Source organism: Limanda limanda, chromosome 23 (genome assembly GCF_963576545.1).
Source record: "Limanda limanda chromosome 23, fLimLim1.1, whole genome shotgun sequence".
NCBI lineage: Eukaryota > Metazoa > Chordata > Actinopteri > Pleuronectiformes > Pleuronectidae > Limanda > Limanda limanda.
The window spans coordinates 3,173,588-3,197,084 of record NC_083658.1 but is presented as its reverse complement, the minus strand read 5'-3'; the positions used below and the strand labels follow the sequence as shown (position 1 = coordinate 3,197,084).

The 23,497-nt window shown below is 48.6% G+C and overlaps 1 protein-coding gene across 1 annotated transcript in view; it reads left to right on the top strand.

Annotated features, from left to right (window-relative positions):
- xirp2a (xin actin binding repeat containing 2a) overlaps window positions 1-23,245 on the top strand; it is a 40,270-nt gene extending 17,025 nt beyond the window's left edge. The window contains exons 3-10 of the mRNA XM_061067341.1: window positions 5,214-5,362; window positions 10,598-10,738; window positions 11,920-12,006; window positions 12,209-12,278; window positions 12,649-12,752; window positions 13,289-19,852; window positions 19,886-22,331; window positions 23,151-23,245. Coding sequence (XP_060923324.1) covers window positions 5,214-5,362; window positions 10,598-10,738; window positions 11,920-12,006; window positions 12,209-12,278; window positions 12,649-12,752; window positions 13,289-19,852; window positions 19,886-22,331; window positions 23,151-23,245 — 9,656 coding nt within the window. The remainder of the gene's footprint in view (window positions 1-5,213; window positions 5,363-10,597; window positions 10,739-11,919; window positions 12,007-12,208; window positions 12,279-12,648; window positions 12,753-13,288; window positions 19,853-19,885; window positions 22,332-23,150) is intronic.
- Window positions 23,246-23,497: the final 252 nt, after the last annotated feature.

Sequence of the window (23,497 nt, the reverse complement as noted above, 5' to 3'; positions counted from 1 at the left end):
AATGAAACGCCCACATAAACGTTACTCCAGGGGATTATGTTCTCTTGTGTTTCTCCACTGAATAGGTGCTCGCTCACACCTCCTCAAATTCCTGCCTCGTTAACGCACAGCTTGAATACCTCCATTTATTTTATGAATCTTTTAACGAGACAACTAATTGACCTTGTGTGTTTTCATAAACGCTAATAAATCTCCAAACCTCATTTTATGTTCAATTTCTGCACTGTACTAAAACCGGCTGCACAGATGTTCCAGAGGCTGCTGCGCCTCCATACGTGTGTTGCCTGTTGATAACATATTTAGGTTTTTGAACATGGGTCCCTATCTTCTCAGTTTCCCTGTTGTTTATGGAGCTCATGCATCCATGTGGTGGAGGCCGTGGAAGGCGACTGCACGATGGACCTCAGATTCAGTCCTTCGTCCACGTGGTGCCGTGCTGCTCCCGGTTGCACCAGCGCCCCCTGGTCACCCACATGTGTCTCTGCCTCCTTGCTGCTCTACTCACTTTAACAAAAACTGTGCTAATCGCATTCAGCGTTCAATTTTCCGAGAGTTATTCCACTCACTTGTGTGTGAGCTCCCTCTGTTTGCGGATCTTCTCAGGTCCCTTCATTAGGCAGTCTGCAGCCGTGTGTTTATTTTCCACTTTAGGAACAGGAAATCCATGTGCAATTTCAGTGGGATTATCAGCAGAGTGCAGCTTCCTCCACAAGCCTGATAACCACGCTTCTCTCCTGCGATGTGCTGCCGGCGGCACCTCGCGGGGGGGGGAGAACACCTTGTGTTTCCTATGTGAGTTCGGTAAACAGCCATGATCGCAGCTAATAATGTGGAGAGAGCAGTCAAACATGCCCTGATTCCTGCAGGGTTATGTAAGCCAGCTTCTCCCCGGTATTGTCAAGAAGGATGTAGGTTGAGGAAGAGTGAATGAAGGCCCCGGGCTGATCAGACACAAACAGAAGGTCACTTGTTTTAAAGAGGACCTTTGACTCCGCTTCAGGGAAACATATGTCCAGGAGAGACGGATGAAAAACGGAGGAAGGAAAGGAGGAAACACAAAGAAAGAATATCAATATGAGTTACTATCCTTCCAAGCATCGATTAACTGCTTGAGTGTTTCTTTATCATCAATGGATTTCTGCTCAATATTCTCAGGCTTCTGCACAGCAAGACCCTGACATTCTGCATTTGTTGCAGAGAGTTAACGTCCAGAAAGGTTCAAACTCCAAAACAGGGTTTCACAGGGAGAAACGTTAGTTAAACCAGAATCCTAATGGCAGAGAAAGCAAATAAGCACGATATCCAAAGTGTTTATTACAATCTGTGCAATAATATCACTCGCCCATCGACTGCATGTGGAGTTAATCATTAAATGTCACACCGTGATATTTAACAAGCAGAGATTCCAAATGCCACTCGTCTCCCCACAGTCTGCTGCATGGATTCCTATTCTCCAGCTCACAGTGTGGGACGTCTGTGCAATAAGTCCACTGTGACATAAGGTTAAGGGCATGTTGGGTACCTTGATACTTGACACTAAGAAAAGCCAACCCACATCCACCTACCCTCTCCCCCACGTCCATCCTATTTTTTACGAAGGGGGACTTCTAAAATAAAATCAGCTGTCACTGGATCCCTGGGCCACTCTGAGCTGTGGAGCTGGAGCTGGTCTCCGAGCCTCGCTGTCCGTCTCTGCCCAGGATCGGCTCTCTGTGTCGGGCTGAAGCTCCTTTCTTTTCCTGGAGTTCCTAGACAACCCTTTTCTGTTCTGTTGGATTGTACCGCTGCTTGACGTGAAGAGCGACCTGCGCGGTTTCAGGAGGTAAGAGATGTTGGCTCTCGTAAAAGCTCTTTCCAATGAGATTTCCCATCTAAGCAGAAGTGGAAGGAGACAAATTGGATGCGGTAGATGACATTTTACCTCGTAATGAATTGGTTCGATGTGCTCGGGCTACATCTGTTGCGTCAAATCAGCAACAACATGAGAGCGGAGGGCTTGGTTTGTGTCGGAATATCAAATCGAAATGAGATGTGATATTGCAATATGTTTTCTGTGATTCCACGAGGGTTTGGGTTTTCTCATAAAATGCACAGCTGGCACTTCCTATTTCCTTCCACAGGATATAATCAGCAGGATCCGGAATATTCTGAGAGCACAGCGAATCAAAGTGCGTAGCCTTATAGCACAAGGAAGCACTCCAGGGGAACCCGGGCTCCGGGTCCAGAAGTTCTTCTGACGGATTTGACAGCTCAATTATTGTTCCTGTTTTGCTCTCATCGGTGAGGAAGAAATCACCCTGCATGGCTGACATTTCAATTAGCGCGGCTGGTTTCGTCTCCCCTGTCAAACGCCTCGGTCAGTAAGTACAGAACAGAGAATTGTGTTCCTCGGTTCCTCGGTTCCTTGGTTCCTCGGTCCCTCGGTTCCTCTGCGATGAGGAGACGACCTCCTCCTGACACAAACCTGTGGGCCTTGATTTAACTTTTGCTCTACAATGCTATCAACTCTGAAGTCCCTTCTTCTTCCTCTTCTCTCTTTCCTGGTGCACCTCGATCATCTCTCCCCCTTACCCCCCCCCCCCCCCCCCCCAACGCCACCCTACACCCCATCACTCTTGCTGGCCGCCTCAGCACTGACAGGGAGGTCAATGGTCCGTGGACGGGCTCAATATAGAGACTGAGTCATGCATACCGGCAGCAGCATGACCTCCCCTGTTGACTGTTTCCCGGGCCTCACCCGCCTCCATTAACCCCCCCCCACCCGGTGCCAGACTTAAAGAGATAAGATGCTACTTGTAAAACTGTGAGAGGAGGAAAACAGGAGCCAGAGTTTGGGTTACACATATCCTCAACCTGATTCCAACCATAACAACGTAAAAATGTCCTCATCACGACCCTCAATCAATCAAACCTTATTTAAATAGAACCTTTCAAATGGAATAAAAAAAAACCTAAGATGTTAAAAAACAGAACTTAGAAATGAGTTTAAAATACAGATTTAGAGACTAATTCATACAAAAGAAATAAATAGTAGAGAAAACGCCAATAAAGGAAAATTTAAATGATAAAATATTTTGAATCTAAACTAGAATTTGACTCAAAGAAAGTAGAATATAATAAATAGTCATGATTAAAAGATAAATATACATAATAAAACCGTAAAAGACTAAATATATGGGATTTCATTGACGTGCCCACACCTCCTCTCTGCGTGAATCTCCTTGTTCCTTGTTTCAGAGGAACATGACGCTGCAGACGGAGCCTGTTTATAAAAAGACAGAGTTTATCTTCCTCCCGCTGGAGCCTGGTTACCTCACCGCCATGCTATGGCACATTTGTATCCCATTCTCAGAAGCCAGAGATATCCTAAGCGCTGTGACAGCTCCAGACCATGACGTGAACATGTATCTCGGCTGATAAAGGAGGGCATTATCCTTGTGTTGCTGTCATCGGGCTGGCGTTCGCTCACACCGCAGCCTCAGGTGTAGGGTTTCTGACCCATATTTATAGGATGTGCTGGTTATTTTCAGATGCTCCTGTCTCCGGCAGCTTTATCTCTCCCCCCCCGATGGGTAAGGGGTCACACTAACATACCAGATGCAGCAGAGAGCGAGGTTCAGAAAACTCCTCTTTAGGGAAACACGATTTTGATGAATATTGATCAAACATCAGCTAGTAGGGAACATATTGTCTTTCTCAGTAGAATGTATCACTATGGGTAAGGCATCCAGGAAGTTGACCTGCAGTTAATAATTCATTCAAAACAATTAGATGGTTCACTGTTTCTCATCAGGATGTAAAAGTGGATTTTGCAACGTTTCCTCCATTTTTGCACTTTCCAGCTTTTCCGTGTGCTCAGAGGTCGACGTGTAAACAGGAGCCGTGACTCAGCACAGCTGTGGTCACACACTGTGGCCTCTGTCAACATGAACTCCAGGTCTACACTTCTTCCAGGATTGAAGCTTAAATATTCTGGATACAAACGGAGCCATTTTGCTCATTTGGAGCATTATTAATATGATGTGTATACTTTGACTTTTCAGTTTGGTCCATGTCCCGTCCACTAACATGGAGGAGGCCTGGTTTCCCAAGTGGTCAAGTCGGGGGAGATCAAGATATTTTGGCTTCACGTTCGTAGAGCAGTCGTGTCGTCTATCTCTAATATTAAGATATTATTAAACTTCCTACACAGTCGAGATAAAAAATCAATCTCTACAACTACAGAGATCGATACCAGTGGGTGTTTGACTCCTTCAGTTTGATGACGTGGAGCTATATGGAGCCAGGGTCAGGTTGTACTATAGGTGGGAGAGAGAAGCATCAAGCTATCTTTTCCTACGCAGCCGAGCATGAACCTGTGGTATGTACTAATCCAGTGAATGTGATACTAATCTCCATTCTACGACTCCAGCGAGGGGACCTTCACCACAGGAGCAGCTGCTGCAACACGTCTTAAATAAGCACGAATCAGAGCGATACTCACCCGCACTTTGAGCCCAAATTACACAGACACACGATATAACGCGAGCACCTATATCGTGAAAACAACACAACACGAGGGCGACTCTCCAAAGTGTCAAAAGGTCAGAGTGTGAGCACATAATGAGAGCGAATCGTTTCTGTTGGTGCGCTTTCATCCCACGGTGCCGTTGCCTGGAGAAAGAGGAGAAGCTGAAAGCTGAAAGGTCCAGTGTGGGAGTGTGTCGAGCTCCAACGCAGCCCTCTCTCTCTCTGTTGCCTAACGATGCTTTGTAGCGCAGAAAAGTCAAATGTAGAATCAATGGGCTCCTCTAATTGGCTCTCCGCAGGGATGTGCCGTGCAACGTAGAGTGGTGCTTTGTGATTGATGAGCGGCGGGTTTGGTTTGGTTGCCGGCCTCTGACTGGGTCGTCTTCTGACTCAGGACGGGATCAGGAAAATCAAAAAACACCAATAAAGCTTTAACACTTTGGATTCCAAGCTTCTGATTTGCTTTTATTTCCTTTCCTTGTATTTAAGAGGCAGCGGTGTAATAATGTCATATTTTAAAGGGGTCATTCTCGCTGAGTGATGACAGAAAACTCGTAAACTCAAAAGCCTGATTAAAAAAGGTCAAGATCTGCTGAGTGCAATAAGAAGGTGGAGAATATCAGCGTCATCTCTCGGAGTTTAGTTTGTCGATGGAGGTGATGCTCGTCTTCATTTTAACGGGTTGTGCTTCTCTGTGTGTGCAGCTGCAGGTGGCCCAGGACATCCGGAGGACAGGGTCCCGAGCGCCGAGGACCAGGAGGCCGAGCCGGTGTCGGTGAAAGAGCGTCTGGCCATGTATCAGGCGGCCGTGTCCCAAAAAGAAACCAGCGCCTCCTCCTCCTCCTCCGCTGCGGTAAGACGATAACACACACAGGATGTTACCAGAGACGAAAGAGAGGAAGTCGCCCCGGAGCACAAGTCGTATACAACGCGTGGACTCGGCCGTGTTTCCATTAATGTGACAGTGTGTGATATACATTGCTGATGTTTATGGCCACATTTGTGTGGTTTAGAAACGCCCAGGGTGAGTCTACGGTCCTGCTGAATGGAGGAAGGAGTCAGTAGATTATAGGAAAATACAGCCTCCACACAGGATGGCAGTTTGAGTCCTTTCCCAGCATGCATTGAGAAAATCATAATGGCTTCACTTCAGCTGGAGCCACTTGAGTCACTGTGACCTTCAATGTCTCCAGCGCTGAACTCAGAGGGAAATATTTCACTTTTACTCCACAACATTTGTCATGGACTTTATATAAAGAAAGATAAAATATAATTAGCTTCACCTCCTTTTTATATTCTCATCTGTTAACATGGAGGCGGATGTTGTTATGAGCACCATTAACCACTGTACACTTAAGTTGGTTTATTTTACTAGTAGATCTGGTAAAAATATAAGTATAATTTCAATGTATGAAACAAAAACAGGGAACATAATTGAACATATTTACTTTCAAATGAACTTGCTGCAAATCGACAAAGAGCGTTTCCCACGGTCGGTGAGCAGCCGATTTAATCTTTCCACATCATCCGCACAAACAAATTATTACGCAGTTTGCACAAAAACAAATGGACGACAGTGTGTTCATGTTTGAATCACCGAGTGGTAAAATACCAGATGTCAGCAAACAGATCTCTGCCACATTCGTCAGTACATGTGTTGATATTGTGCTTTGGATTCAGTTTCATCCGTCTGCTCTCCTCTCTGAGCAAACCCCAAAGTCATTATTTAATTCAACAGAAGAGACGAGCCCCCTCTCCCATGACTCGTCACATGACCTCTCATCTTGTGAAGGTCATTTCCCCCCCGACAGGGAAACACTCTAAACTACCGAGCCCACTATCTAATCATTAGTCTCATTAGCAGCAATATAATAATGTCTTATATAATTATAATATAGCATTCACTGGGGCCATTTTTCTGCATTTGTTATCCTCTTTTAACAGGGCACCCTAAAGCTCACCTAGCAGGCCAGGCTGTGACTCAGGGGGGAGAGCGGGTCATCCACTTACCAGAAGGTCAATAGTTCGATCCCTGGTGCCTCCAGTCTGCATTCTGCAAGTGTCTTTAGGCAAGATACTTAACTGCAAATCTCTCCGGCAGGGTCTGAGTGGCCATCGCATTTACATCTACCCAGTGGTGGATCCAGGGTTTTTCTAAGTCAGGGGCCACAACTCACACAGAGGGGACAATTCTATGTCCAACATCCAGGCACTGATTCAGTAAGGTGCACATTCAAGTCATTTCTTGTTGAATAAGCAACGCGTTATTCAATATGGTTGGAACATAAAAAGCCAGAGCAGTTTCTTTTTGATTTTTATTGAATTCTTTTTGAATTGTTAGAGTGATATTTCTCCAGAAGTCACCTTTTTAATCTGATTTAATCAAACACACATGCAGGGAGAGTCTCATGCACATAAACACACACAGACACACACACACACCTTGTTGCAGAAAGGGTGTTTAAAAGGAAAAACACACAACCGTCAGTCACTGTGTCAGTAATGTGAGGAAGCTTCCACATGAAGCCACATACTTTTCATTTCTGAACATCCATGTACCGAGGACAGAGATCCTCCGCGGCTGTGAAGAGCCGCCACGCACTTTGTAAAACCCAAAGTCCGACTGCGTGAGCCGTTAGTCAGCCAAGGTCGTCTGCTCTGTTTCTAAAATAAAGCTTGGCCAACTGGAACACGTGTGTTTGTCCCTGTGTAAACTGTGGCCTCCATCACAATACTGTTATATCACAAGCAGGCGGATGTTATACGTGCGGAGGAAGAAAAATTATATGAAAATACACTTGTATTGTAACAGACTCAATATAAGACAGTAAGAAGGACGAGTATTTTATTTATAATTTATTTGGGTTAAAGTCAAATCTTTTTCAATGTCCATCAGGTCAGGTCACACTGGTGCTGCCCCCCTCTGGTGACTGTGTGCATGACAGGACAACCCAGTCGCACACTTGTTTGCTCATTTGCATTAAAACCATGAAGCTCTGGACTCGAACCAGCATCCATCCTCTGACACCGTATTGGGCCATTTGTGCTTTGCTTTATAATTCAAAATATTACGTTTTCAAAATATGAATATAGAGAAAAAAAGAGATTACAATTTACAAAATAAAATCATTAATAGATGCTATAATCAAAGCTCCACCGTGCAGCGGTATGTAGCCACAGGGCTGCGTAGCAACCAGCCTCTTGAGGCCGAGCTTTACAGAGCAGACGAGATGTTAACATCACGCAGAGGAGCCTCGAGAGGCTGGTTGCTTTTTAGTAATGGCTGTAACGCTGTAATTATCCTTAAAAGAACGAGCACTGGACCAATTCAACAAACCCTCGATGGTCTGATAACACCAATAGAGAAACTCCTCCCCAACAACCCACACTTCAGGCCGGTGATTGCCGCAGCTTTCCCTTTTCCATCAGTGGATCCTCGGTGTCAGGCCTCATGTGGTGGCTGCTGACAGCTGAGAGTGGATGGTGTGTGTGTCTGTGTGTGTGTGTGTGTGTTGGGGGGTTGTTTGCCCGACAGATCTGCATGTGGGTCTTGTTTTCCCTCCCCACATTGTGCAGCTGTTGTCTGCGTGTCCACACGATTGACAATGTGTCTCTGCGTCTGTCCGGTCTGACATCCAGAAATGATAAATTACCCAGGGTATCATGTAGAAGCTGCTAATTTACAACAACAAACAGTCTCATCGTGATGACTTATCGCACAGAATTTACATTTTGTAAGTGTTTTATATTTGTTTTCTTAAATTTGCAATGTTTGTTCCCTTTTTCTAGCTATGTTTAGGCAGATAAAGTAAAAGTAGTATATTATAAAAACCTAATCAAATCCAAAATCTTCTACCACCATTAATAGAAAGGTTAAACTTATTTCGCAGATTTCTTCAAACGTGGTACAAAGGATCATTTTGCACTGAAAAGATTTGGGGGCTCAAGGTCAAAGGTCATGGTGCCCTCATGTTTTGAATGCATCTGCAGTACTCAGAGTTCAAACCTCATTCTTATCGTATCTCTAAATGTAACCAAACAAACCAAATCAGCTGTGTGGGATTCTCCAGGACTGAATTCGGTGCTTATGTCTAATTTGGTTGTAATCATTCTCATTATGGGCGATTTTAACAGACTCCGTATTCAAACATGGCCTCATGCGTCCTGGAGGGATGTTGTGTGACTGCTAGTTTAAATGAGGGATGTGGATTTGATGCCACATCGATGCAGCTGCTGGACCCTGACGTAGTGAAATATTGATAACATGGGGCTCTGCCACGAAATACCACCGAACGAAACTCCTCTGCTGTAACTTGCAAATTGCTTTGTACTCCTCACTCGCATTATAAAGAAAGAAAAACACTCACTCTCAAACACACACATGCACAAACTTTATATATTGCAATTCTCTCTCCACAAGCTATAGTGTGTGTGTGTGTGCAGAAGCTTTGTATATAAATAAATTATTAGCAAAGTAATTGAGAATCCCAGACGGAGATTATTTTATCAAATAATCTGTGTGGATTCTTGCCCAGATCTTGTCGGGTGAAGTCGGCCTCCTCCATACAGATGAGACAGTCTCCCTCTGTCCTCCTAGTCCTGCAGGGGGGGGGGACTGTTGTGTTTCACTGTTTAAAGAATCAAGTCATGAGAATCATCTGAAAGAGTTGGAAATAGACAGAAAACGTCTCTTTAGATAGATAGATAGATAGAAAGATAGATAGATAGATAGATAGATAGATAGATAGATAGATAGATAGATAGATAGATAGATAGATAGATAGATAGATAGATAGATAGATAGATAGATAGATAGATAGATAGATAGATAGATAGATAGATAGATAGATAGATAGATAGATAGATAGATAGATAGATAGATAGATAGATAGATAGATAGATAGATAGATAGATAGATAGATAGATAGATAGATAGATAGATAGATAGATAGATAGATAGATAGATAGATAGATAGATATATGGGTAGGTGGGTAGGTAGGTAGGTAGATAGATAGATAGATTGATAGATAGATAGATAGATAGATAGATAGATAGATAGATAGATAGATAGATAGATAGATAGATAGATAGATAGATAGATAGATAGATAGATAGATGGGTAGGTGGGTAGGTAGGTAGGTAGATAGATAGATAGATTGATAGATAGATAGATAGATATATAGATAGATAGATAGATAGATAGATAGATAGATAGATAGATAGATAGATAGATAGATAGATAGATAGATAGATAGATAGATAGATAGATAGATAGATAGATAGATAGATAGATAGATAGATAGATAGATTACTTTATTCATCCCCGACGGGAAATTAAGTCGTCATAGCAGCCGGTATATTTGAATACAATAAAATACAATACAATAGAATAAAATAAAAAATATTGAGGTAGAAAGAATTAAAAAACAGAAACACAAGATAAATAGGTAGATAAGGTGCAGTGGCAAGATGATGGTAATAGTACTGATGATATGATGGTAATGTTATTGTTAGACAGTATATAAAAATAGTACAGTATATATAGTATATAATATAACATAATATATATTTATATATGATAGTAATTATACCAATATAATAACAGTATATAGTAATAATAATGGCAGCAACAGTATATATAATAATAATAGTAAATATAATAATAATAATAATAATAACATGTACACATGTATAAATATGTGTCTATAGACTAATATATACAAATAATATACAAAGAGTATGATATAATTTGATATGATATATAGTAGAGGTATAAATCACTTTACATTACTTGCGTATGTTTATTCATCTTGCAGTTAAATTTGATTTGCTACTCAATATGTATTTGACCTTTTTGCATTTGTCTCAGTATTTTGTATAGCTGTTACCAGCACTACATCACCTTCCCTACTGCTTTTTACAGCCGACAGCTAAAAGCTCCATCTAATCTCTGATTTGGTGCATTAACACCACGTTTAAAAAGAAAACCACCCGGGCTCAGGCCTTTGAGCTGGTTCCCAGTGTGTTTCCTGTGTGTTAAAACGTGAGCTGCGGCTGTAACCTGTGTTCTCTCTGCTCTGATGACAGATGATGATGGAGGAGTCGGAGGCGTGCTCGCTGCCCGGCGGCCTGGCCAGCGTGAAGAGACAGTTTGAGAACCAGGAGTTCACGTCTTCATCGGCCCAGTCCAGCGTCACCCAGTTTCACTTCCAGCAGAGATCCGTCCAGGTCAGAATGTAACCACGCTCACTCACATTCCTGTGGAAATGTCACCTAGACTATGATTCGTCAAATATACTGAAGACGACAGGTGAGAGGGACATTTTTCTGCGGCTTTTTATTGGAAAAACTTGGCTCTGATTGCATCTTCAAATCAAAGAGGGCACCTTGAACTGGGCCCGTCTCTCCGCCTCTGTCACGCAGCGCCTGCCAGAACGCATTAGCTGCCTGGGATGTGTCCGGATCTCAGAGAAGTAAGGTCAATACTGCCCCTCCATGCGCTCTCCCCCCATCTGCTCGTTCAGGCAGGAAGTGGAGTGCACGAGGATCTTGCTGAATGCTAAATTTTACATTACTTTTTTTTTTTTTTTTTTGGGAGTGTCTGAGTCTGTTACCGTGATGGAGTTATGCGTCCGTGCTGCAGCAGAAAACCACTTTCCACTCGGGTTTCCTCACAGGTGTAATATCCTGAGTCCTGTTTTAAAACTGGTCGTACATCAGTGAAGACATTACACTGACATAAGTGGATTCAGAAGTACAGAGCCCCCCCCCACACTCACCCGGCCTCCATGTATCTTTCATGTTAACAGCAGCGGATAGGAGCTCCGATATCTTTCATCCTCGTCACGTTGCGTGAATCTCACTGGAGGAAATGGCTCAATGCAGTTTTATATAGTTGTTGTAATCTGTTGCCGTTTCTCTCCAACACTGACGTCCTCTTTTATTGTGGAACAGAAACTTTGTAGTTCCCTAGGAAACGGCGCGGTAATGGAGAAGCATTTGTCAGCAGCCACACAGGGATTTTATGAAGCCTTTTCACGGTGTAAGAAATTACCTACTCTGCAGCTGATTCTTACTGCTCACAATAACAAGGTCATAAAAACACAGCGGCTCTTTGTGCCTTCATGGATGAGGGTGTTTGTGTGAGGTCATGCTGTCATTGGGAGGATTTTCCATATATTATGTTTTTGTCCTATGTATTCAAGATAGGTGCTGACAAAATTAGCTTTTCATTATTTGAAATCTTGGATTTTGCTGCTCCGGGAAGAGAGAAGAGGTTTTCAAGCGCAGGAAATCTGTCCAAGCAACAGCTCAGGGTTTTGAGTGAAAACGTGAAATCAATGATTCAGATAAATAAGTGAATATGGAAAGATAAAAACCATGATATTCCTTTTTTTAATGTTTGACAGGAAGTGTCCAGCTCCTCCGAGGTGATCGTGAAGAGCAGTTCCCGAGAAGTCGTCCCCTCCGCTGGAATCCTCCACACTCAACAAGAGGTGCTGGTTGTTTTACTCAAGTTAAAGTACCACAGACACAAAGTGCAGTATTGAAGTAAAAGTACTGTGTTGCGTCCCCCCCGCTGGTTATTTCAGGACTTAACGTTGCATTTTATCTAGAAATGTTGCCTTATGCTTGTAATTCCAAGCAGATGCAGCAGCACGACTCGTATACTAATGATTCTCCTCTTTCTTTTCACAGGTGGTCCACGATCAAAGAATCCACCATAACAATGTGGCCGGCAGTTACGGGAACCATTACAATGAAACAGGTTATTCTGCTCCTGCCTTTTATATTGTAATTTTCCCGTTTTTTTTCTTTTTTTTTTTTTTATCACAGCGCTGCTTGTGTCCTGTGTATTAATGGTTGTTCCCACCGTGGCTGAATAAGGGATGAGCTATGAAAATGAGTCGGGAGTGCAGATGATTTCCTATTCATTGCATAGCTGCAAATCTAATCAGGGCAGAGTCAGGAAGGTAAAATATTGGAAAGTGGAAATTGGGCAATCACCGCTGCATGGTTTCAGAAAATGAAAACTACTCAGGTTTTTAATGAAATGATTTATTTCTCTGTCCAATCCCCCTGAGCTCCCTCACTACGAATGACTTAATGAGGCAGCCTTCTTCTGGTGTCTAATTCAGTTATGCTTGTCGGAGGAGAGGACCCACCAAAGGTTTCCACTCAGGCTTTGAAGCAGCAGTATGAAAAAACCATTGAGGAAGCAGCACCAGCCAAGGAAATTAAGGTAATGATGCCGTCTGTTTATCTAAATATACGACAGTTTGGGAGGTTTTCTTGTATCGTATCGGTATGAATATGGGGCCCCATCATGAAATCATCAAAAGGAAATTGCGCGTGCCACCGGTTGATGGAAAATAAATTGGAGCGGATAAAAGACCTCATGTCATTACACAGCCAAAGTCTGAAACTTTAAAAAGGCAAAATCCCCCAGACTGAAACGAGAACTCGCACGACTGTCTGCGGTGGAAATGATCTTCAATGAATATTCATTCATTTCACTATATCAAGTCAGTAATTACTACGGGATCCTTCACAAGTGAAAATGTTCAGATCCGACTGGAGACGCGTCTGTTTTTGTGCTTTTACCTTCAAATGAACTTTGTTGTTTGCTGCTCTGGGGGAAAACCTATAATACTTGTTATTTCAGGTTTAAATTCATGAATCATTTTCAGTCCTTCTCATGACCCGCGTATGGAAAAATGTCAGATTTTCTAACTGTACCTCACTGTCCTTCTTCCCTCAAACAAAAACGCACCCAAGGTTGACGTGGAGTTTCAATGGGCGCCGATGAATCCGTCCTCCGGAGCTTCGGCGGTGACGAGCTACGACACGTCCTCCACTGTAAAGACCGCGTCCTCTGCGGCGTCTTCTGCATCAGCGGCTTATGAGGTGACCGAGCATTTCCCTCCCCCCCCCTCAGACTTTCTGCAGGAAGTCCCAGAGCACGCCGGCTCCTCCCAGCCTCCGGGTGCCGCCTCCCAGCACAAGCACACCGTCAGCAAAGAGCAATATTTCAAACAGAAGAGCATGGCCGAGCTGAAGCGCCTCTACAAGCACATCCACCCGGAGGTCCGCAAGAACCTGGAAGCAGATTTCCTGAGTCAGCTCACCGAAGCCCAGAGGAAGGACCTGGAAAACCAAGAAATGGTGGGTGATGTCCAGCAGGTGTGCTATCATTTTGAGAATGACGGCAACGGCTCGAGTAAACTCTCGAGCCCCGACAGGGAGTCCGTGGATTGGGAGGAGATCCTGAAAGGGGAAGTGCAGTCCATGCGCTGGATGTTCGAAAACAAGCCACTGGATACGATTAAAGACGACACCCCGGATGAGAACGAGGTGAGGAACATCTCTCAGCAGGAAATCATCGCTGGCAAAGACGTCAGATACACGGCCTGGATGTTTGAGACTAAGCCCATGGACGCTCTCAGCTCAGAGGCCGAGAATTCAACCGAGCAGGAGCAGAAATCGTCTGATCTGGCGAGAGGTGACGTCCGTACGGCCACGTGGCTTTTTGAGACGCAGCCGCTGGATTGCCTGAATAAAATCTACACCGAGGACGAGCAGGAGGCGGACGATGGCGTCGCCAGGGACATCACAGGAGGAGATGTGAAAACCGCCAGGTATCTGTTCGAGACGCAGCATCTGGCTTCTCTCGGCAAGACGGAAACCATCGAGGAAAGCCACTTCCTGAGCCTGAAGTCGGAGTTGGAAGAGATTAAAGGGGAAGTGAAGACGACCACTCGCATGTTTGAGACCCGGCCCATGTGCGTGATCAGGGGGGATTCAGGTGAGATGCTGGAGATCACCACCATCCGCAAGGAGGAGACCGAGAAAGGGGATGTGAAGACGTCCCGCTGGATGTTTGAGACTCAGCCTCTGGATATGATCAACAAAGACCCTGCGAAGGTGAAGCTGATCTGTGGCATTTCCATGGAGGACAACGCTGAAGGCAGCGTGAATAAAGGCAGATGGCTTTTTGAGACGAAGACTCTGGACACCATTAAGGATGAAGAGTGGGAGGTCTCCAGGAAGCAAAAGGAGGAAATCCTCGGAGCAGACGTGAGGAGACACTGTCTGGTCTTCGAGACCCAGCCGATGGACACGCTGAAGGACAACGCCAACGCTCAGCTCCTCCCCTCTGAGGAGATCGTAGGGGGCGACGTTCAATCCGCGAAACATCTCTTTGAAACGGTGCCCATGGAGAATCTGAAAGAACTGCTCGAAGTGGGAAAACTCAAGAAAATGGTGGCGTCCGACGAGGAAAAGGGCGACGTGAGGCATCAGAGGTGGGTGTTCGAGAGCCAGCCGCTGGAGAACATCCGAGAGGAGAGGAAGGAGGTTTCCAGGACAGTGAACATGGAAGCTCTCGATAAGGGAGACGTCACAAACTACAAAGAGCGGTTTGAAAGTATGGATTTAAGTAAGTGTGAAGGGACGCAGAAAATCCAGGTTGAGGGCGTCACGAGCGGTTCCGTCAGATCCAACCGAGTTCTCTTTGAATCCACGCCCATGTACGCCATGCAGGACAGCTCGGGTCATTACCACGAGGTGAGGACGGTGCGGCGGGAGGAGATCGTGAAGGGAGACGTACGCAGCTGCAGGTGGATGTTTGAGACGCGCCCCATCGACGAGTTCGACGACAGCATCGATAAGTTTCAGATCATTAAAGGTATTTCCAAACAGGAGGTGGAGTCGGGGGATGTGAAAACCGCCAAGTGGCTGTTTGAAACCCAACCGCTTGATGCCATCAAGTGTAACTCCGAGGACGAAGAAGGCAAAACTAAGGAGGGCATTGAAATAGAGAAAGGGGATGTGAAGACGTGCAGGTGGCTGTTTGAGACTCAGCCGATGGACGTCCTGTACGAGAAGACGGAGAAGAGCGAGGCGGGCGGCGAGCTGGTGCAGAGAGGGGACGTCAAAACGTGCACGTGGCTCTTCGAGACGCAGACGCTGGACAACATACGGGATCACACCGAGTCCGAGACCGTCCTGAAAACGTGCACGGTGAATCAGGAGGACGTCCAGGGGAAGGACGTCCGACTGGCGCGCTTCCTTTTCGAGACGGAGAATCTGGAAAACCTCACGGGACACGAGGACAGCAGCTCCTTCAGGAGGGTGACGGAAATCGACATCCAGTCGGGCGACGTCTCCCGGATGAAGTACATCTTCGAGAATCGCTCCTCGGACACCGTGAGCTCCACCTCGGGGGAGACGATGCACCGGCTGAAGACGCAGCAGGCCGAGGACATCCAGAAGGGCAACGTGGTCAACTGCACCTGGATGTTTGAGAACCAGCCCATGGACGCCATCCACGAGGACGTCACGGAGGCGAAGGAGACTCGCACTGTGACCGACGTCCAGGGGGGAGACGTGGGCAAAAGTCGCTTCACTTTCGAGACCTACTCTCTGGATCAAATCAAAGAGGAGTCCTCTGAGACGGATGTTTCAAAACTCACAAGTATCTTTAGGGATGAAATGGAAAGAGGGGATGTGAAGAACTACACCATGATGTTTGAATCTCAGCCGCTGTACGCCATCCGAGACAAGGAAGGTCATTATCACGAAGTCACTACGCTTACCAAGGAGGAAATCATGAGGGGGGATGTGGTGGGGGCGCGGTGGCTGTTTGAAACAAAGCCGCTGGATTCCATCAGAGACTCAGAGGAGGTGTATGTTATCAAAGCCGTGACTGAGGAAGGCATCAACAAAGGAGACGTCAGCTCCGCCAGATGGAAGTTTGAAACGCAGCCTCTAGACGAAATCACAGAGGAAATAAAAGTGAGGTCAAAGACAATCGATGATATCCAGGGCGGCGACGTGAAGACAAACACGCAGCGGTTCGAGGCCGACGAGACGTCTCAGAAGTTCATCAGAACCGTCAGCGTGAGCGAAATCCAGAAAGGCGACGTCAGATCTGCCACGTGGATGTTTGAAACCCGCACGATGGACGAGATCCACGGCGAAGGCGCCGAGTACGACGGCATGGAGCGAGTGACAAAGGAGGAAGTGATGAGAGGGGACGTCAAACAGTCCGTGTGGCTCTTTGAGAAGCAGCCGCTCGACAGCATCAAGGAGGCCGACGGCACCGAGCTCGCCGTGACCAAGGAGGAAATCCCACAAGGCGACGTGAAGACAACGACGTGGCTGTTTGAGACCACGCCGTTCCACGACTTCAACGAGAGCAGCACGGAGAAGACAGAGATATTAGGCAAAAGCGTCAAAGAGACGCTGGAGGAGCTTTACTGTCAGAAAATGGTGGATTCACAAGGTATCCTGATCGAGGCCGACGAGATCGGCGACGTCCGCATGGCCAAGTTCAAACTCATGAACCAGGACGTGCCACAGATTCAAAGGGAGGAGATTATCAGAGGGGATCTGAGCCACATCATGATGAACCTCCTGAACCGCCGGGAGGGCACGGAGCGGGGGATCACCGTGGACGTGGAGGAGCGAGGGAGCATCGACACCACGGTGAAGCAGCTGTTCAGCCAGGAGCGGGGGAGCAATGTCGAAAGAGAGGAAATTATCCGCGGTGACATTCAGGAGGCCATCAACAACCTGCTCAAGAACGAGGGCTCGTCCAAGCGTGGCATTCTGATCCAGGAGGATGAGAAAGGCGACGTGAGGATGACGATCTATTCCCTGTTGAACAAAGGCGAGCGGGCCAGCATGGAGAGAGAGGACATCGTTCAGGGGAACGTCAGCCGCACGCTTCACCGCCTCCTCTCCAACTCAGGTGGGGAAGACTCAAAGAAGATAAAGGTCGGAGAAACGGAGAGGGGCAACGTCAGCTTTTACTCCACCTGCATCGAGTCCGGAGCGCTGGATTACCTGAAGCAGCTCCAGAGCCAATCGGACGTGGTCCTGGAGGAGGCGGCGAAGGAGCGCATCATAGGAGGCGACATCGTGGAGACCAAGATCCTGCTGCGGAAGAACCAGCAGCAGATTGGCCGCACAGTGGCGGAGGAGGAAATCGTTCCCGGTGACGTGCACAGCATCGTGAAGGTCTTCATGACGGAGCCGTCGGTGACCTTCAGGAACCTGGAGACCATGGACATCGTTAAAGGTGACCTGCACGCAGCCCTGGATTCACTCACACAAGCGGCCAATCAGAGAGTGGTGATAGAGAAGGAGGAGGTGGTGAAGGGAGACATCCCGACGACCCTGAGGTCCCTGGAGGAGGCGCAGCATCAGGCCAAAGAGATGGAGAAGCCCGAAATCGTCAGGGGAGACATCAGAGGCGCTCTGGTGTCGCTGGAGAAATCTGCCAGCACGAAAACAGAAGTGACCTTGGAGGATTTGGTGCCAGGCGATATCAAAGGGACCCTGAGGTCGCTGGAGGAGGCGACGCAAGCGGTGAAGGAGGTGGAGAAGGAGGAGATCGTGAGAGGAGACGTTCACGGCGCCGTGCAGCACTTGTACGAGGCGTCGAGCGACAAGAAGGTTTACCAGCATCAGGTGAGCGAGCAGGGCGACGTCAAGGCCACGATCCAGCTCCTGCTCGAGCCGTCGGCGTCCTGCAGGATGCAGCGGAGGGGAAGCACCGAGGGAGACGTGAGGACATCCATCAAGTCTCTCTACGAAGGGCAGGAGGCCATGCAGGTGGAGAAAGAGGAGGTGTTGAAAGGCGACGTTCAAGGGGCGATTAAGTGTCTCATGCAGAGGAAACAATATTCAAAACCCAAACGTACGCATTCTCCCAAGAAAGCAAAAGTGCCCGTGAAGAATCCATTAGGTGGGAAGCAAGGGGAGGCTGAGCGTGTGCAGGAGTCCGGGAGAGAGAGTGCAGCAGTCGATCCGGCCCCCGCTGTGAAGAACCTCTCTCTGAGCAGTGAGTCACAGAAACACACGCAGCAGCACAACCAGAGCAAATCGGTGAAAACACAGGTGATAACCCAGGAGGGCGTCTCGGTTACTGGAGCCAAAACAGACGGCGCCACCGGGGCCTCTCAGCAGCTCAGGAGCCCGAAGGAGCAGAAGCAGAAAGCTCCGCCTGCTCAGAAGACACAGCCAAAGCCTTTTGTGATGAAGAGCAGAGAAACGAATGATCAGACGGAGACGAGAGCGGCTGATGTGACCAGAGACGTGAAAACCACGTCCCAGACAAACGTTTCGAACAAGCAAACGTGCGAGTCGAGGACGACCCGACAGGCGCAGACGACGGTGACGGAGACGACGGTGAAGCAGAACGTGAAAGTGTCCGAGCAGGCGTCGGCGTCGCGGAGCCGATCGGTCGGGGGAGCGCCGCAGAGCAGCGGCCTCGGTGTGAGGGCGATCAAGAAGGTCAAGCCGGAGATTCACTTCCCCCCTCCCCCCACCTCCCCGCCCCCACCCTCCGAGCCCGAGCTCTCCCTCCCTCCGCCGCCGTCCCCCGTGCTGGAGAGCCCGGCGGCGTCCCTCCCCATGCAGGACAGCGACCTCCCGCCTCCCCCGCCGCCTCCCCCCCCCCCCGCGGAGTGCGCAAAGTCTGAGGCGGACTTTTATCTCCCTCCTCCTCCGCCGCCGCCTCCTCCATCTGCCGGCGGCGCAGATTTCCTCCCGCCGCCTCCCTCGCAGCAGGAGCTCAACGCCATGCCTCAGCCCCCCCCTCCCAGCAGGCTGGGCAAACCCACCACCGGCAGGCCTTTGTTCAAAGTGCCCAAGCAGCCGGAGACACAGAAGCAGCCCGTGCACGTCAAACCCAAGTGGCAGAAGAAGCAGCCGGCCCCGCCTCCACCTCAGCCGCCGCCCAATCAGGGAGCAGCCGAGCAGGAAGTCACAGTCCAGGAGGTGAAAAGGGAAACGACGCAGAAGATCCGAACCAGCGAACACAGTCAGTCTGAATCCTCCACGACTGTGTCAGCCACGAAGATACCGAACGTCCCGCTTGTGAAACCAGCGCCAAAAGAGAGAAAAGCCTTCGTGCCCCCAATCAAACTGCCCCCCCCTCCCGACCCGGCGCCGGCCCCCAAGCCTCGAGCCTACGCCCGCAAGTTCAAAACCCCCCTCATGCTGGCGGAGGAGCGATTCCGCCAGCAGATGATGGAGAAGGAGGACGTGGACAAGAGTCGAGTCACCACCCCGACTTCTCCTCCGGTGAACCTGCCCTCCTCCGAGCCCCCGGTGGCCCTGGAGGAGAGCAAGGAGAAGGCAGAGGGAGTCAAGGCAGTTTCCAGAAAGGAGCTCACGCCTGTGAAGAAGACGCCCTCACAGATCCCTCTGAGCAAACCCTCCATCTCAGCGGCCAATAAGAAACCAGCTGCGGGATTCTCAAACGTGTCCTCGGAGAAAAAGCACATCGCCAGCGAGCAGTCCTCGGAAAAGATTCTCTCCTCGGCTGCGGCCGTTAATCAAACATCCACCAGACATCTGTCTCAGGCTCATCATGAGGCCTCCAGCATCCAGTCCTCTTCAAATGTGACTTCCTCCGTTCAGGAATTCAGCGCCCAGTCAATCTCCAGCGTGCAGGAACATCTTCAAAGCCAGGCTGCGGTGACAGTGAAAGCTAAAGATGTGAAGAATATTAATGTGCCTGTGACACAGGACGGGAAAATGAGTCCTTCTCTCCCCACTAAGATCCCCAAAGTAACTCCCAGTTTCAAGGTGAAGACTTTTAAGCTGCCGACGGAGAAGAAAGAGGAGAAAGGAGACGGACAGAGGGAGGCGGTGAGAAGTGAGATGCATTCACATCATCAGGAGAAACACGTGGCGTCTCAGAGAAGTGAGACCACGGTGAAGCAGGAGAGCAAACAGCTGACGTCAGAAACGGAGGTGAAGGTGAAGCAGGTGACCCCGCCTGCGAAGGAGGTGGAAGTGGAGGTGAAGAAGGGAAAGCAGATGCACCAACATGAGACGGAGGTGAAGCCGTCCCCGTCCGTCACCGTTTCAGTGCCGAAGATGACGAAGATAACATCTGGAGCGGCTCATCAAGGACAAGGCCACGTGTCTGTCTCCCACAGTCAGCAGAGCGTGAAGGAGGAGCACAGACACCAGGAGGTGCTGGTGAGCGAGCGCCTCCTCGTGCAGACGCAGCAGCGGAGCACGGAGACAAGTAAGACGAAGGCAGGGATTTCAAAAGGCGAGCCGAGATACGTGTGTGTGAAAGGGAAGATGAGTCACAAAGACGAGGCTCGTTGTGAAGAAATCACAGATTTAGAGAAATGTAACGTGATGAGGAAGCTGCTGGTTCAGATGAAGGAGCTGGAGGGCACGCCGAGCAGAATGGACGCCACGGCTGTCAGGACGGTGATCGGCGAGCTCGCTGAGTGGCTGATCGGCTCGGAGGAGAAGAAGAACCTAGGGGAGATAGCAGCGAAACAGCAGAGTAAGAAAAAGTTGAAAGAGATGATGTTTTACGTGAAGAGCATCGTTCAAACCAAGCTCACGTTTTTGGAGGACAAGATGACAGCCGTGGAGAAGGAGAAGAAAGAGGAGAGAGAGGAACCGCCCGTGCTGCCGCCGGCATCACCAGCATCACCAGCGCCACCAGCATCACCAGCGCCACCAGCATCACCAGCTCCACCACCAGTGCTTCCAAAACCAGACAAGAAAGTTTACTATGCTGCGACTACAAAGATGTCAAAGATCAGTTCGTCCAAAACTGAGAAGAAGGTGTCGGAGGAGAGAAGGTCGGTTCAGGAGATCAAAGGTCACCAGGAGCTGGTCGACCACCGCGTGGCGTCTCCGTTAGCGAGCATCCGCTGCCCCTCCCCCACCTTCATCAGCATCGAGTCCAGGAGGGTGGAGTCTCCGCTCAGGGTGACGCCCTCTCCTCCGCCCTACAAATCCATCGGGACGCCTCCGCCCCCCCTTCGCAGGTCCTTCACGCCCACCTCCGCCTTCGGCCGGGCCACGCCCTCTCCCACCACGAGCCGCTCCGAGAAGCTGATGAAGCTGCGGGACCCCAGCTCCAAGCTCTCCTGCGACGCCCCCCCTCCACCCCCTGCGGTGACGCCCGAGTGTTTCGCCGCCGACAGAAAGCAGTCGTCTCCTCTCGGCGACAGGGGGACCCCCGTGGAGAGGGGCGAGCAGGGGTCCGGCGAGGTCGCGGAAACTGGGGACTCAATGACCACGGTCAGGGACAAGAAGTCGTTCTTTGAGGACGCGCAGAAGGCGGAGGCGAACAGGATGTACATGCGGAGGGATCCCATCGATATCCCAGAGCGTCTGGGGCCGGAGGCGGAGGAGGGCGCCGAGGCCGTGATGATCGAGATCCTGAAGGAGGATCTACCACGAGTTGACTTGTCGAAGCTGGTGAACAGGTTTGAATCTCCTAAAGCGAAAGTCTACGCCAGGAAGGAGCCGATCGTGATCACCGAGCGGCTGGGGAGCGACACGGAGGAGGCGGAGGGCGAGCCGCACACGCCGAGGACGGATGAAATCCCAACGTTCAACGTCAAAGCCATAAAGAACGTGTTTGAGACCGGAGAGCACGGTTCTCAGGCGGCTCGAGAGCTGAGGGAGCAAATCGAGAGAAGAGAATCCGAGTCGGGCGTCCCCGAGTCGCTCGCTCACTCTGAAACCACGTCGGTCACCGAGCAGTTCTGCAGCATCGATGACGGCGGGAGCACGTCGACGGAGATGAGGAGCGAGATGCATTCTGGGAGCTCCTCCACCCGCGGCAACCCCCCGTCCTACGCCGACGTGGTGAGGGGCAGCGTTCCCGCGGTGGGCGTGGCCCCCGAGGCCTCCGCCGAGGACCTGCTGAGGAGCTTCCAGGAGTCGTGGGCCGAGAGCCAGGGCGTTTTCCAGAACCTTGGTTTCAGTGTCACGGAGCAGAGGAGGTCTCAGGTGGTGACGCACCACCAGGAAACCGTGACGACGGGTAAACCGCGGCGTGCAGCATGAGGCGTGACGCTGTGTGTTAACACGCTCGGTGTGTGTGAAGCACGTCAGCTGCATTGTGTGGAAAGAAAAGAAGCTTTCATGTTTTTTATGTCCCTTGATTTGCTTTGAGTGTGTTTTCTTTGAAACGGCTCCGGGTGTTTTAACATCTTTGAACATTCACAGGATATACTTTGTCCTGTTTATCCTCTGAAGTGTGAAGCTGCTGCTAACACTAACATGTCTGCTGCCCGGTGTGTGATGCTGTGTTCACTGCAGCAGCAGCAGCTCAGAGCAGGAGGAAACCTCTCCAGCACCAAGGAAACAACAAAGCAAAGTGAATTTGCAAAGCTTTTACTGTAATAATGAAAAACGACTATATGAATTTCTAATTCTGACACAGATGTTTGAATAAATGTATTGTATTATATAGCATTCTGGTAAAGCTTTGTTTAATTCTAACACTGCTTGTGCATCATAATGGTTTGCTGATACTGTTTGTGTTACTCTCACATTTAGACGTGTCTCTGATTTTGCAGATTTTTCTATATTTATTTTGTTGTGTTTTTCTTTATTTCTCTCAAGACCCACATCATTATTTTCTATTTAAATATTATGTGAGGGATAAGTCACTGTTGTGCCTGTATTGCTGCATATTGAACGGTTAGACGACCGCTGCTCTGGGAAACATTAGTTATTAAATGCACCAATTCATTGTTTGTTTCCTCTGCATCATTTGCACCTAATGACCTTGTTCCTGGGAGATAAAAGGGAAATTGGAGCTGCTGAATAAACCGTTAACCTCTTTTTCCTTTTGCAGAAAACTCGAGTTCCAGAGTCCGAGGTGTGCAGGGCGTGTCGGAAGAGGGTCTACCCCATGGAGTCGCTGATCGCAGACAAACACAACTTCCATAAGAACTGCTTTTGTTGTGAACACTGCAGAGGCAAACTAAGGTGAAGCTGCACCGACAGCAAGAGCACAAAGCATCCTCGTTGTCTCATGTTCTATTTTAAACTGTTTTGTTTTTCCTCTTCTTTATTCAATAGTCTTGGCAACTACGCCTCTCTCCATGGACGAATGTACTGCAAACCACACTACAAGCAACTGTTCAAGTCCAAAGGAAATTACGACGAGGGATTTGGACAGAAACCACACAAAGAACTTTG